This window comes from Eutrigla gurnardus, assembly GCF_963514095.1.
Source record: "Eutrigla gurnardus genome assembly, chromosome: 9".
In the NCBI taxonomy this organism is placed as follows: Eukaryota; Metazoa; Chordata; class Actinopteri; order Perciformes; family Triglidae; genus Eutrigla; species Eutrigla gurnardus.
The window spans coordinates 18,965,847-18,982,001 of NC_139923.1; the positions used below are offsets into that span (position 1 = coordinate 18,965,847).

General features: G+C 40.8%; 1 protein-coding gene across 1 annotated transcript; it reads right to left on the reverse strand.

The window, feature by feature from the left end:
* Positions 1-12,738: 12,738 nt before the first annotated feature.
* Positions 12,739-15,460, reverse strand: lysmd4 (LysM, putative peptidoglycan-binding, domain containing 4). Its single transcript, XM_084017306.1, has 3 exons — positions 15,334-15,460; positions 14,081-14,358; positions 12,739-13,997 (listed from the first exon to the last, which is right to left on the reverse strand). The coding sequence occupies exons 2-3, from the start codon at positions 14,342-14,344 to the stop codon at positions 13,446-13,448; spliced, it is 816 nt and encodes a 271-aa protein (XP_083873432.1). The 5' UTR covers positions 14,345-14,358; positions 15,334-15,460; the 3' UTR covers positions 12,739-13,445.
* Between the last annotated feature and the right edge of the window lie 695 nt (positions 15,461-16,155).

Consider the following 16,155-nt stretch of genomic DNA (forward strand, 5'->3'; position numbering starts at 1 on the left):
AAGGAGACACCTTTCACACAGTGGAAACCTCATGCTGTGACATGGCAGGAATATCTTACCCTTACTTACAGCTCTGTAGCTCCAACAGATAAATGTACATCCTCACAATAACAAACAGAAGATGAGCAAGTAGCGGAGGTGCAGGGAGGCCAACAGCTGCACGGCTTCACCTACTGCAGTACGTGTACATAAACACTCCTTTCCCTTCTGGAGCTTTACTTCTATTTTTCGAGCGATTATGAAAAATATGGTAACGCTTGACCCGTGAATGTGACAAATAGGAAGCAGGCTCTGCTTACAGCTGTGAACAATTACAAACAGTGGATGGAATGCTCCTCTGCCGCTGCTCTCAGGAATGTGCATCATTGCCCTTTGTCCTCTGAACAAATTGGGGGGAAAGACCATTCAAGCCTGTATAATCCGCGCTTTAGGAGTGTTTTAAGGCGGTCATACTTTACATTCTTCTGACTGATAGCAATCTTGACACCTGTGAAAAACACAAAAAAATACCAAGTTGCATATTTAAATTGTTTAATATTTTACCAATTTTTAAAAAGCTAAAAGATGAGACTCGAAGAAGTCTAAATTTTCTGAAGAAAATGCGTTTACTGCTGAAAATTCACGGTTATATGAAATCGTTTGAATGTTGTTCAAGTTGAAGTGAAAATCTGAAGAAAGTTCAGTTGCAGTTAAAATTTCAATGCTAACCGTTCACTGAAAGCACTGAATGAAGGTCAATTTGAGTGAAGTTGGAGTATCATTTGATTTAAAAGCGCTGAGAGGAAAGCCACTGGTGCATTGGTGATACATGTGGAAATCCTGAAAGAAATTATTGTCAGTTCAAGTTTAGAAAATGGCGGTGGCAGTCAAAGCGTCAGCTGGCTGGAAACACGGCAACCAGTCGAAGTTATTCATGTATCAACAGAGAAGGTTAGAGCTGAAAAAGGTTCTTTTTTTTTGCTGTAAAAGGAGACTCGAGACTTAAAAGGGTTTGAAGTGTCAGTCAAAGTGTAAGCACTGAAAAGAAAGAGGTGAATGCAGTTGAAATGTCAGCAGTGTGGAAGTGGCAGCGCTGCAGTGTGTTCACTGCACCGTGTTGAAATGTCAGTCGGTACATAATCCCATGCACGCTTTCACAGCAAGAAACATTACACAAAAACACCAACATATTGGGTTAGATTTGCAATGTTATGTTCCTTAAAAAACATCAATTTGAATATCCTTAAACATTAATGTGATTTACTCTAATTTCCAATTTGCATATCCCTTCACATCCCACTTTAAACAGCTCCTTTCAATCACTGCAACGCAGCGGCAAAAAGAGAAGTAAACATCAACACGCTTATTTAAAGGAACATCAAGGTACAAAGTGTTCAAGACTGACCACTCTAATAAACAGAAAGCCGAGTCGTAGTTTATAAAAATGTCTCTTTTCCTATAAACACATTAGGTAGTAGTTTGAGGTGTTGGTCTGTGTAGGTTTGCACAGCGCCTTCGCCTTGCAAATGAAGACAGACCCTTCTTCAAAATCTCCATTCCAACGTGACAAGTTTAAACACAACAATTTCAGGCCCAACTGCACCTGCAGTATTGACATGTCTCGTCAGGGGTTTCTAGCTGGAAGACAATCGTTTGTATTGTAACATGACTGAAATTAACTGGCTGTGGGCAGAGTGACAGTTACGGACAGCTCCCAAAATGTATTTGTCATTTTGAGCACACCATAATGCATGAACCTGCTCTTATTTGTTCATATTACACACCTTTGGGGGTTAATGTTGTATCAATTTGAAGTACACAGAATGGACCACCAACTGTATAAATTAAGTATCAAAAGATGGGATCAGAAATAATGTACATTGAAAATAAGGCTGTGGATATTCTATCAATTTGCCAACAAAATGCTGCCATGTTGCCCCAAGTCAATCTGTTCCCGACATAAATCACAAATTGTTACATTCTTAAAAAGGTTCAGTAATTTCCTTGGATTTGTTTACAATGAGAAAAATAAGAAATATCTCCAGACTTCTCCTTTAAAGACATCAAAGAAGACAAAATGTTCATTACATTTCAGGGTTTTGTCTGCTTGAAAAGAGTATCAGCTTTCACTTTGCACTTCCGTCAGTGGGCCTGAGGGCTGAGGTTGCTAGGCGATGGTGGCTATCTCCGTGGTGACGTGATCCCCCTTGAGCCTGATTCTCACTCATCACCTCCACAGACAGATACAGGGACATGTGCATACATACATGCACAATGCCCACACACACACACACACACACACACACACACTGATATCCAGAGGTCTTTCTCTCGCTCTGCTCTTATCTCTGGGAGGCTGTTGTCACTCACTCATTGCCGTGCTGAGAGGGGCTTCAACGGTGGGACCTGATGAGACTTAGAAAACTCCTCGGAAACGTCTTGGTTGTCAAGGAGAACAAAATGGTTACGCTGAAGAGGCAGTGGAGGCAGGAGTCGCTAAGTAGCTCCTCTGTCCGCCGCTCTAATACGTTGTGAACAGAAAGCTCTGTTTATTCTCCAAGCCCGATTTGTGTGGAGATTTTATTTTGACTGAGACCCATAAAATGTCAAGTATAAATTCCCCATAAACACTTGAGCATCGTTTAAACTTGTAAGTTCCTCACATTCCTGAGATAATTTTGGTCGGGCATTATAAGTAAACGCTAACTACAATACGTTCAGTAGATGAGGCACATTGTTGAGGGACTGAAGCATGTCACCAAACAAGACTAAGAGTCTAGACACGCCAGCAGCTCTGTGAACTTGTACTCACGCACAGCTGTGCTTTCGGCTAAATGCTAACATTAGCATGCTAACATGCCCATAATGACAAAGTAAACATGCTTTATTTCGCAGGTATGACGTTTGCCATGTGTTGCTATCATCTTTAGCGTGCCGTTGCTTGAATGCTATCATATGCTTATTAGCGCTGAAGTATGTTGTTAGTATCGCAGGCATTTGTTCATAAAATAAAACAAATAAAACATTTTCACCTGATGATCATAGTACAGTTTATCCCGAGGCGGATCATAAATGTTTGTACCAAGAATATTTGACTTAAAATGACAACCTCATGGTAGCACTAGCGTAAATGTCAAGAGGCCCTAGATGTCTGTGCAGTCATTCATTGCTATCCATCCTACAGCTGTTGAAATGTGTTAGTCTGGAACAACCACTGATATTGCCCTCCCTAGAGCAACACGATAAAACCGCCTTTTCAAAGGTTTTTCCGGGTCAACTACATCATGAAGCCAAAGTCCTGGAACAGTCCCAGGTCAGTCTATTCAGTCTCCAGTCTGAACCCGGGCGTCTGCTAGGCACTTGTCAACTCCAACCTATAAGAAGGAAGAAGTTAAGCTGAGTTCATCCCAACAATGAATTCACATTGATGCAGAATGTCAGATGGAACACTTTGGTGTGATCATTGAGATGCCTGATTGAGAGTAAACAGCCATCCTGTCCCGTTCTCTGTCAGCTTACCTACCCGAACCCATTAACCATTTATTTACTGTTCAGACTTTTACTTTCCAGCTGCACAACCTGGACAGCTTCAAACCCCCTCAATGTCTATTTGCCAGTCAGAGTTTCACTTACTGACAGACTCAATGGCACAGCTGTGAAAGTACTGCAGGGTAGTAGTTACGCACAGTGGAGCTAAAGGCTAAAAGCACACCTACTGATTTTAGTGGCTTACTGTATTTTCAAGTAGTGCAAAGTCTGACCTTTTGCATCAGGTTACAGTGTGTTGGTAGGCTTCATTGTCATCACTTTGACACACACACACACACACACGCACACAAAGCCTGTGTACACCGTACCTCCAAGCATAGAGAGGAATCATGTTTTCCATTCCCCCACTCTTCCTCCGCTGCAGCTGTATCCATGGGAGCCCAAATCAGGTCAGAACAACATATCAACACGGGGAAAAGCATATCAATTCCAGAGAGGAAAAAATGAGGAAGAATGCGTTTACAGTGCATTCACGACTCACAATCAAATTAAAAAGTTGGAACACAAGCTGGGAAAGTCAGGTGTTTCTTCTGCATCAGTTTAACATTACAAGTATAACTATAAATGGACTCCAGTACCAGCATGTAGTATCTCGTTCAGAGTCAAACCAGCTAATATTTAGATCCATTTTAGGCAGATTTTTTTATTTTTCATCACACTCAATGTATTTCCTCATAAATAACAGATAATTGCCACCTGCTTCTGCAGCCCTTTATAAAATACCTCATTGGTCACTGTGTGTGTATGTAGCTGTATACATCATTTTGCTTGTGTACATGCATCTGTTCATGCACAGGCTGTAAAAACAAATGGGTCACTCTCTCTCTCTTTCCTGTAAAATATAGTTTCACATTTCTGAATCTTTCATTTGCACTAAAAGAAGCCTATGCATGCTTGATTCCACTTTAGCAGCAAGTCCATATCCATATTTAGCAGCATTTCTGCAGCATTGAGACCACAGCCCAAATCTGAAAACCCAACAGTCTATGATCTCGCTCTGTACACCAAGTCCAGGGCTGCTTTTATGTTTATCACAGAGCAACGAGGCGCAGAGAGAAGAGTGTGCTTACATTTCTCAAGGGGCATATTCCACTAAACTTGATTGCTATCTTGGTACTATTAGAGTGGTGCGCCTCTAGCTTGGCTCCTAACTAACTTGACTGATGCATAGTGTTTCTGTAGAAACCCAGAGCTGATAAAAGTCTAATAATGTGGAGGAAAGGTGCGTCAGTACATTGTGTGTCCTTGTGCCTTGTTTACAACAGGAAAGGATATTAGAATCCCGTAATAACTCCATCTAAAAATATTTGACAGGCTGCACACATCAGTGACCTAGTTAAAATATTTGTGTAGCTCAGTCAGCTGGTTCCCTCGGATTCTTCATGCACATTTCTTTATCCAAGTTGTTATGGCCTTCACATTTTTGATTGACCGTGTGATGTGTTGTAAGCTTTGCTAGTGGCCTGACTTATAGATATACGACAGTGATGCTCTGTTCTGACTACTGACAGTGTGCACTGACCACAACAAAGGCTAAGGAAGATTTGTACAGCTGAAGTAAGAGAACAGCAGCCGGACTGCACATCCTTTGCTGGACCTCTGATATTCCTGTTGTTGTCCTCCATGTTCAGTTTTCCATTTCACATGCAGAACAACACACAAACCCGAACCCATTGCCCCCCAGTTTATACACTGGCTTTGATTGTTGTAATCTGCTGAAAAGATCTGCTCGCGTCCGTAAACTGCAAGCACAATTAATGCCCAATCAAGCCGACTGTGTACACACAAACACACGGGTCGGTTTACAGCGCTCACGTCTGTGTATTCTGGCGCCAATGCGACATCTCAGAATAAAAACAGCGATTCGGGGCTTGCCATCATAACCTTTATTTTGAAAGATCTCACATCAGTCCACAGCCAGTTTTTGTCTGTCTCCCCAAGGCCAAATAATCTTCAAGGTTTCAATGCAGTCTCCGGCCTGTCGCCCTGTCTTTATCTGGTCTCGGATCGGGAGCCACTCGCCAAAGGAATCGGCTGACATGTTCTCCCCCATGTATGGCAGCTTTGTGGGCCCAGTGATGAGAGATAGATGCTTGTTCCCTGTGTCCATTCACTTTGTGGACTAAGTCCTCTCCTATGTTTGGATCACCTTTGTTTGACCTCGCCATGACTCGCTGGACACTCAGTAGTCAGTAAAGGATAACGTAATGGCCAACATCTATCTATCTATCTATCTATCTATCTATCTATCTATCTATCTATCTATCTATCTATCTGAAAACGTCAACTTTTCCGTGGACGTGTGAGCAACGGCAGACGTGAGCGCAGCTTTCGCAGACTAATAACTTTCCTTTGAAAGCGTCCTCTGAGAACATCTGCATGGGAACATCTGGGAATGGCAGGAAATTCGGCATCTCTCAGCATGACGTGCATTGAATGTTTTTCAAGTACTTCAGAGGGATGAGCAGAGTATTGAGCCTTGCAAACGTCCAAACCCTCGACAGAATTTATGGAGGCCAGAAGCAAGTGGTTCTCATTACCGCTGTCATCTTCCAAACAAATTGCCTCAGTGGGCTCGCTGGGGTGATGTTTGTCTCGTCTCCTGGCATAATTACTGTAATATATATATATATATATATATGTGTCCACAACATTGTTCCAGTTGCTGTTAACAACATCACATGGTTGGGGCTCCAGGATAGCGCGGTGGTGGAGTTGGTGCTCTACATACTGAGTACACAGCGGCCCGGGATTCGAATCTGACCGCCATCTCTTTCTCCCCCTTTCACTCTCACTCTCTCTCTCATTAAAATGTCCCAAAAAAACACAAAAAAAACAATGTACACTTGGTTTACATTTGTGGTGGTGACATAGGAGTATTTACTTTTCATTAACAGTTGCTACAGTGTATGTACTTGCATTATCCTCCCCTTTTATTTCACAAAAAACACCAAAAGTCCTTTTGGAGGAGGCACAATAGAGTTCATCTGGCAGTGGGGAGCTACGAATTATCCGCCAGGAATTATGGTATAAATTGTGCCTGAGACTGGAGGACTGAACAGACTGCACCTGGTCTGACACAGCTGTTTCGCACACAATTCTGGAGCTCAGATCCAGAGGTCTGATTTTGTGCTAAGGCCTTGAAAATGTCTCAAAAGGCAGAAAATAGAAAGGGGGAAATGGTCTCTTAGGCCAGTTATTTAAGAAAACATCGATTAAAACGTTTAATTTGGCAGCTAGAAGCTAGTGGGAGAGAAGGATATGAGAAAAAAAAAGAATTCCCCTTATGAAGAAAATGATTCCCCTTATTCACCCTTCATAACTTTTCAACAGATGTACACCTGATTACCTCTTGTCTTCATCATTAATTTGACTGTCTACAATGGATTCCTTAGTGCATTGTTAATAATTATTTATCTATAACGTGTGGACTCATTTCTGCTGCGTGGTTCCAGACAACGGCAAAGTCTCCATTTTTCACTCTATTGAAAGTGTTTCTGCGAGTGAAGCTTCTGAGGTTGCAGATAAGGGATTCATGTCATCAGGGCTGCAGGTGTAATATATTACTCTGAGAGCCCATATTGAGCCTCCCGCTTACGTCTTGTTGGGCTTCTTCGAGCCAAACAGGTGTTCCCGTTGAGTTGCATCCAGTGCTTTAGAGACGCATGTCCAACCCATTATCCTCTCTTCATCCATGCCTGTCTCAATGGATTCCCTCTTCCTGCCAACATTTTACATTGTCCTCTGCAGCCAGAAGGACACAAAGGAGTGCAAGTGTCTATGAGAGAGTATATGATTTCAGTGACACCACTTTAGATGAGATACACTTGAGAATGTTTAAACTGTCGTCGAAACCGCTGACACACTTTTTTGAAAACAAATTCTTCATCCACTTCTGCAAAAATACAAGGTAATTTACTGATTTTGTCTCATTTAAAACTCTAACCACAAAAGAGAAGTCAAATCAGTTGATTTTAAACAGCTTTAAGAGAGGATTTAAACTGTATTTTGTCTTTTATGTCACGATTTGATTATTATGTCTTACAACTTAGATTTAGTTGTAACAAAAAATGGGGAGTACGTTATGTATTGTCCTATTTTCTGAGTACACCTAGTATCAGTATGGTTACTGCAGGAGGAAATGTAATACAGCACAGGAGAAAAATACAACAGTAATACTTGCAAAGTATTTGCACGTGTCAATGACTCGTATTCATTGCGTTTGCTTAATTTTAAGTCTTACTAAACTGCGTAATGGCCTAATGGTATTTCTTTTAATTGTATTTCTAAATTTGATTCAATTTTCAAAAATATAATATAAAGTAAATCAACTCATCGATTAATTGCCAAAAATCGATTGAGAGTTAGTTGCCACTGAATTGTTACAGCACACAGTTTAGTGCCTTTGACTGCAGTAAATGAGCTATAATAATGTAGATCTGGAACATTTAAACGTACTCACTTAATGTTACTTTCTATCAATATTCAACGTTGAGGTACAGCGTGAGTATGACAGACATAAGAAGAATACATTGTCACGCTAATGTGCCAAATGTAACAGAGTTGAATTTAACTCTTCCAAGAGTTATTATAACATATATGGGTGTATAAATACACTGTGAAGATGTTTGTTGTGCCGTCCGTACAGCTCTTACATACTGATGTCTTAGAGGTGTCACAAGAATTCAGCCATTATGAAAGACTACGTTCTCTCTTCATATACTCTATATTATATATATATCTGTGTAGTTCGACTAGAAGTGTCCTTCGGGTGAAGACCCCTCAGACTTGGGCTGGAATGTAAAACAGGTGCTGCACAATTGGTTCCTCCGCAGCGGGGGCGAAAGAAAAACAGCCGCCTCTGCAGGAACATGAGTGACAGAACATCACATTCCCCAGCCAGCTGTGTATCCAGATGATCCCTTATTTACCCAGTCAGACTTAAGGGATAACATACAGCATGCATATACAATATATAGTGCATTCTATTCAAGTCAAAGAACCCATCGCACTCTGGTATAAATATTCCTTGATAGCATAGTTTCTGTATTCTCCGGTGGATCGGTTTTCAAAGCACAAACATGTTTCTCATAAGACTGAAGATATATGCTGATAAAACTAAATTAAAAAGCCTGAGCTCTTTCCTTGACACCTTGTGTGTTCCTCAAGTGGTGCCGTAACATCTGGCATGGATTTACACACTGAAATTCTGGCTAAGGATTCAAAGAGAAGAGATTTTAATTGAATCCACTCCGAAGCATGTGAGACTGAAACGTCTTCTGGCGAGAACCTTCGAATACACACTCATGGTGCCTCCGTCACAGATTGAAATAGTCCCCCGCCCCCCACCCCTCCTTGCCAAATTCACCAAATGAAAAATGTATTTTATTTAAATCCTTCCCAACAATCCCTCGGTCTGTCCATGAACGTCTGCTGCTGCTGCCTCCCTTCCATTAGTCCAGCCCTGACCGTAGCACATACCGGCACAACACTAAACCTACTGCTGTGCAACAATACACACATTCACAGCCCACAGACAGCAAATTGCTTCTCTCATTCCCCACCACGCCCTGCCTTCGTTCTCAGCCACCTGCAAAACAAACTGTGCTGGAAATTTCACTACAAATTACCCTGTGTCTGCCAAATCCCCCCGGGAGCTGAGGAAATCAAAACCCTGGATCTCCCTGCCCCCATTGAGACAGACCTCAGCCTCAGTCACACAGAAATCATGTAACTGTATTTATGTTTATAACTCCAAAAATATCTCATTTTTATTTCAGAAATGTATCTGATACACTTTGATATTTAAGTTGGACTGAATTTGAAAGGTTTAATGTTATGTATGCCTGTGAGTTTTATTTGGCATTAAAAGTGAAGACTTAAAAAATAATAATAATAAAAAAAAACTACTGTGAACCAAAAGGCTGATCTGAATAAAAGTGGTGGTGGAGAATAGAAACCATATGAAAAGTTCCCAGTTTACTTTTTGTCAACACCAATTGTATGAACAACCCATACTCCTGTGGGCTTCAGGTCAACATGACATCGTGAAACTAAGCCTCCATTCCCACTAAGAAAGAGTGAAAACTGAGACCTGTTTCGCTTCAGGGGAAAATCAAAGGAAAGCACATACCTTAGCAGTGAATAATGATCAACAGCATAAACCCAACAGCGTTTACATTGTTGGGGCCACAGTGCCTCCTGGTGACGGCTCTGCAGAACTCCAAACAGACAGGAATGTCAGAGAGAGAGAGTGAGTCAGTGGCCGATGTGCCAGAGAGATGAGTGTTGAAAGCTCCTTGGAAAAAGGATTAGGGCTGTTTATGTTGGCCAAGTGGCCCGCTGCCAGCTGCTCAAGTGTGCAAACTTCTTAAAGCTGCAGAGCTTCGGGTTGCTCGTGAATCTTTTCACTGTATTTGCCCTCCACCCAGACTGTGCGGATGGTTGTGCTTTGTTCAGGGGGTGGTGGAGGTGGGGGGGACCCTCCCCTTAAGCCCCCATCTCCATAAAAGCACACTCTAGCCCTAAAAATGTGTTGGATTCACAACCAGCCTTTCTGTGACGCCACCCTGAAACGCACCCATACACAGATTGTGCAAAGTTATACTTTCATTCATTTTCAACCTAAATAAACAAGCAAATAACTACTTAATATATTTCAATCATATTTTTTTTTTTTAAACTGGTCACATATAAGTTACATACAGGCAGATTTTCATCTTTTTTTACAGTAATGTCGGTGAATCCCTCCCGCTCATTGGCATTGACTGTTAATACTACTCAGACACGCTGCATTAGGATTGTTAAAGGTAAGGTTATGATTACATTTCGTAAATCAGTCATCTACAGGAGCAGACTTGATATGGATTTCATCAAATAAAGAAAGGCAGGGTAGACGTGTACAGGTTGGAGGTAGAAGAAAAAGGGAAGGGGCCCATGTATCAACAGTAGGATAAGACTCAGCCTGGGAGCTGGCAGGACGCCAGAGCTCTGCGGCCTGGAGCTACATCAGAGCGGCGTTCGTGAGCTGTAGTTATGAGATGAGGGTCCGAGGTCGTGGAATAATAAAGGCATAGAGTCTCAAACTACTAAACTTTTGTTCTCGAGTCTCAGAAAAACTCAAACACTTGAGTCAAGTCTTCAAACTATACTAAAAGAATGTCTCCGGCTGGTAATTACATCAGAGCCCTCTCTCTCTTTTTACTTGAACAATATCAGCTTTTGCCATCACACGGACGATTTAGAGTCCCATAAGCTTAATTGAACATGAACAATGTTTTCTTCCTCAGTCTGTTAAACTACTTAATTAAAGTTTGGGATGGACTCACTGTACCTGGGTCAAAAACCCAATGCAAAGGGAATACATATGTGCACTGAATCCACTTTCCATAATACTTCATATGTCTGTCGTATATTTTTGTAGTTTTTGAAAGTTCAGAAAACATTGATAATGAACAGAAATTCAATGAAAAACGATAATTTCCCCCCTCCCTTGTAGATGATATGGCTACTGTTGAAGGATTTATATATGCAGCACTTAAAGAAGTCTCTTTAAAGTGTTTTTTTGTTTGTTTGTTTTTTTGCTTAATGCAGGGAACACACTGTTGGTGTATACTATACTATCTTTCAACCACAAATATCCATGTTCAGACCCCATTACAACGAGCATCCATGGGCCAGGCACTGAATTTCCTATTAGTTTTAGCAGTGTTGCTCTGGTGCTGACCTCGTACTTTGACTGTTGCACAGAGAAGGGAAGCAAAACAATACATTTTGCCTTTAGGCCTTTAAAATCCTGCTGGTTGTGTTACTGAGTGAATTTTATTTCTACATTGTGTTGTTTTCTTTGTCTATTCAATGTTGTATTTTAAATACATCTGTTCTTATTATATTGACTGTGGTGTCCAAGGGTGTGGAAATGTTACTAAACTTAAATTCACTCTTTAACTTGAAATAATATGGCTGGCAGGCTTTGCGGCGTGGCAGTCGTTCCTCTCTTACTGTAGCTGTATAGATCCTAAAGAAGCTGTCCAGTAGTGAGATTATTCACGCCATCCTTTCAAATAGACACCGCTGCAAATTTGTGCATGCTGCCATCTTTTGGTAAGTGTGAGTACTGCACCTATAATCTAAACTCGGAAAATGTGTTATATTTATGTTTTTCTTCTTCCCTTCAATAATTAATATTTTAACAGAGACAACGACTATAACTCACACCAAATGTATTATTTACATCTTAAATGCTTTTGGCACCAAAATTAGACTTAAATGATGAAGTAAATGTCCCTAACGTGTGCCAGGGAAAGAATATTGTTGTAAAACCTTTTCTCCAAATACCATTTGATTTTGAATTTCCTTTCCTGTTTAGAAAATCATAAGTGGCCCTAAATTATTATTGAACCCCTGTGGTGATTGCATCCGGGCTTTAAATGTTTAAGGAAGTCTTATTCTTTGCATTTCTTTTTCATAGCATGTAGATTGAAGACGGTTTAAGAATTTAGCTTTGCAAAGAAACACGTGTTAATATTCCAACTGATTATAGGCATTATTATGGAGCCTGCTACTATTCCAGTTTGCACACTTTGATGCTAAGCTTCCTGTTTCCAATGATGTGTGATTTCTTCTCATCTTATTCAACTGTTGCTCAGGGATCTTTGTCTCTTTCTGCCCTTTCAACTGTCAGTCTGGTTAAACCATTGCAAAGCCTTTTGTTCTCCAGGTACACAACATTACTTTTTTTTTGCAAACCCTTCATACAAAATTACATATTTACTTTCTACGTGTAAGCATGAAAGACTAGTCAAAATATTGAGTATTCTCTCAGCAACCTGGCAGTAATGAATCAAGTTTTTGTGGTAGCAGCGTATATTTAGTTGTATATGTTTTTGTCAGTAGCGGGTAGTCTTATCCCAGTACATTGTGGGTCTGCATATAATCTCAATGCAAAAGTGTGATAAGATTTGTGAGAAAAACATAAGATGCAAAGACACATCAACATATAAGGGGATACTTCAGACCACCGTGTGTCAATTTGTCTATTTACAAAGTGGCTTGGAAAGGTTTGAAAAATATGTTAACAAAATCCAGGTTCATTCAAATACTTCAGACTTTAAAAAGTGCACTACAAGCCACGCAAATTCCCCACCTGCTCATGATGGCCTCAATTACCCATCAAACAATGTAAGAATGTTCAATACCATAACCACAATGAAGGTTTAAGGCACTTTTTATACATATTTCACACTTACTTCTGGGACTAAATGTCATACACAGATTGCAACACCTTATTTTAAAGATCATCATGGTCAAAAGAGCTCATACATTATAAAGTATTGCACTGACTTCTTGCCGTAAACATAATTTACACTTTTGGCACTGTACTCGGACCCAAAACGAAGGCATGAGGTGCACAGCAACAGCTAAACAACGAACACAGTCACAAATAAGTTAAATCGAACAAGCCACACAACTTAAACACGTCAAATACAGTTAAACCTCACACACTTGTCTCCCACTTGAATCATTTTCAGGCAAAAGTTAAAAAATATATTACTGTATTGGGACAGATGTCAAGAATACCGTCATGTGACACTATGTGTTGATACTGGCCACAGGCACTGGCAGAAAGGCAGAGAAATGCCTGCAGATTTGTAGGCATTCCCCAACACACACACACACAAATACATTTTCCATTTCAATTACTATTCAGCTTCATGTGTCATGTGAGGAGGTTCAAGATTTGTTTGCGTCTTAAATCACATTTACTACAGTATAAAATAAAGGCAAAATTTATTGACACATGGTGATATTGCAATGTTAAAATGTCGAAGAGATTTGGCTTCATCTTGATTGTCACCTACTTCTGAGAGCATCAAACCCGACGGTCTTAAAAATGATTCTGGTTTTCTGAATCTGCATTATCCTGGTTCTTGCAAATGCTCGGGTCCTCTTGTGCCGTGTCCTGTCCCCGAAGTGTTTGAAGAGCTGTTGGATGACAAAACACCACTACCAGTAACTACCCCATTATCTTTTGTTTTGAAATAAATTACGTAGAATAATGGCAGGACGATGCCTATCAGGAGCATGGCAACGACCGCGTTCCACCACTGGATGCCCCAGTCTGCACCGTGACCGGCCAGGCGCTTCCCTCGGGAACCAAACCCTTGCCGTTTCGCCGAGTTATCCAGGAGATCCTCGTCTTGATCGTTGGTGGTCTGAATCAGTTTCTCAATATCGTGGTCCACCTCCATTAGAAAGTGTGTGACCTCGTGCAGATGTGGCTGGGCTCTGGCTCGGTCCTGAGGCTGCACCGGTACAGTGGATGAACGTAGAATTTCTCCTTGAGGATCACTTAGGTCTGTGCACATCTCAGTTAAAAAGCTGTGTTTCTGAACAGGGATTTTGATAGTTTTCAGCGCAAATAAATCTTGTTCCTGCATAAGGTTGTTCACCCGCTTTATATCTGCCACCTGTTGACAGAAACAGGAATGTCAACACTTCAACATCAGGAATAATGAATAAAAACAATTCAGCAACCATCCAAAATCTTTACCTTGCAGCCATATTGCAGTGCAAGCTTGTTGAGGTTGTCGCCGTCAAACACCTCCCGCTCCAGCAGCTGGATGTTCCTCAGACTGTGTTGCTCCTGCTCTTGGAAACTCCAAGGCCTCATCTCCATGACATTGAGCTCCTCATCATCTGAGGATGCAGTAGACTCATTGGGCCTCCTATTAAACATGTAAACATGGCCATCTGCACTGGCATGGACGTCCACCGGGGCCTGGAAAGCCTGCGAAACGTGCCCCCCTCGCCGCATAATGAAGAACTAGCCTGTAAGGAAAAGGAATGTCCCAAGTGCAACTTTAAAGTAAGGATACAATTTAAAAAACGTGCAATAACTGTATCTCCCAATTCTGCTATGTAGACATGACAGTAAGACATACTCTTGCTTTCTTACAGCTAGCCTCTGCTCCACTGGACAAGGTTTTTTTCATGTGTCTTCTTTGAACTTTGACTAACTCATCAATCAAGATAAAATGGTTATGAAATAGTTCCAGGATTCTAAGCCATTTGGCACGCTATCATCGCCTCATGGGTCTCGTTGTCTAGAGTTTGTCTAGCTAGTTTAGAGTCCAGCAACTAAACAACGGACTGCAATACGGACAAATGTGCAATTACATAATTGTATCGTTTTAATTTTTCTTATGTTTTTATATTTATATTTTCTATTTATTCTTTATTGTTTTCTAGCTGCAAACTAGAGATGCTCCTTACGAAGTTTTGTTGTATAACCTGCAATGACAATAAAGATCTAGCTATCTAAAAATCGTTATTTTAATGTATTTTTAGATAGCTAGATATTTACTTGTATGTCTCTTTCCGATATTGATTCAATATACAAATGTCAGGTGAGCACTCCTGTTTATAGTTCATTAACTCGACTTCAATTCCAACATGAAAAATTTCCTATGAATAATTTTGACGTCATAATTTTTACAGTTCAGCAAGTCGTAATAACAAATCACGTCGTCGGTAGATGACGCTCACAGGGAGCCCTTGAAGGCAGCGTGAAATTCAATATCATGCAGCTAATGCTAGCAGATTAGCTTTTTTGACGTTCAGCATGTGTTCACCCAAATATCGGCACCACGGCAGAAAGCAAGTCAGCGAACTGCTTTACTTCAGCTCCAGTTACAGTTAGCTCACTAGCTCGTCTCTCTTACACCACATGGATAACTTCTACTTACAGTAAATATACGTGTACAGACGTGTATACTCAGGTTGCGCTGTCCCCATCCCCGTTACCTGATTCAAATGCTTTGGCAACAGACAGTATTTACAGGACGGCCGCCTCCCAGAAGCAGTCCTCCCCAGCTTGACCTGCTACCGTTACAACGGCAACTGGTGGCTCCAGCTGGCTGCTGGTTAGCATACTTCTTCTTCTGTGGGGTGTAATGGCGGTTGGCATACCAGTTTAGCGGCACATTACCGCCACCTACTGGATTGGACTGTGGGTCAGTAGGCTGGAAGGAATAAAAAAAGATGATATTCTCCCTATGATTCCTGTTATTCTGAAGACATTTGATTAGCGTTATGCTTCTTTGTATCTTATTTAAAGGAAGCTGCCACAATAAATGCACTACCGCCACTTTTATACTTATTATGATTATATTTATGATTGTCATTGTTAATAATAATAAAACATATTTAATTATTTTTGATTGGCATCATTTTGTTTTCATCTGCAGTGACACTGCTGCATAACTGCCATTTTTGTCACCAATACCTGTTCACATTCACACACTGAACCACTGCAAGTGACATGTTCAATTCTAATTCCGTCACAGCCTTAGTGTTTGTGTCCCTGAATCTGATACATATCTGATGTATGTTTATCAAAACTAACTTAAGCTAAGGAGGCCACGGTCTGAGTAACATGTCAATTTCACAATCTTGGAACATGTGACAGTGTGGTGGAAGGGTAATTTGGACTGGACATGAACAACTTAAAAACAAACAAAGCCAAAAATATATTTCAGCACACAACATTGAGACCACCAGATCTCAAAAGAATATACTGAACAACATCATACAGTTTATTCTTGTAGTTCACTATGGCTTATTAAA

Excerpts from the sequence above, each read along its gene's own strand:
- lysmd4 (XM_084017306.1), bottom strand. The coding sequence starts at position 14,344 with ATGCGGCGAGGGGGGCACGTTTCGCAGGCTTTCCAGGCCCCGGTGGAC. Across the intron at positions 13,998-14,080 it reads CACTGCAATATGGCTGCAAG|GTGGCAGATATAAAGCGGGT; the intron begins GTAAAGATTTTG and ends TTCTGTCAACAG.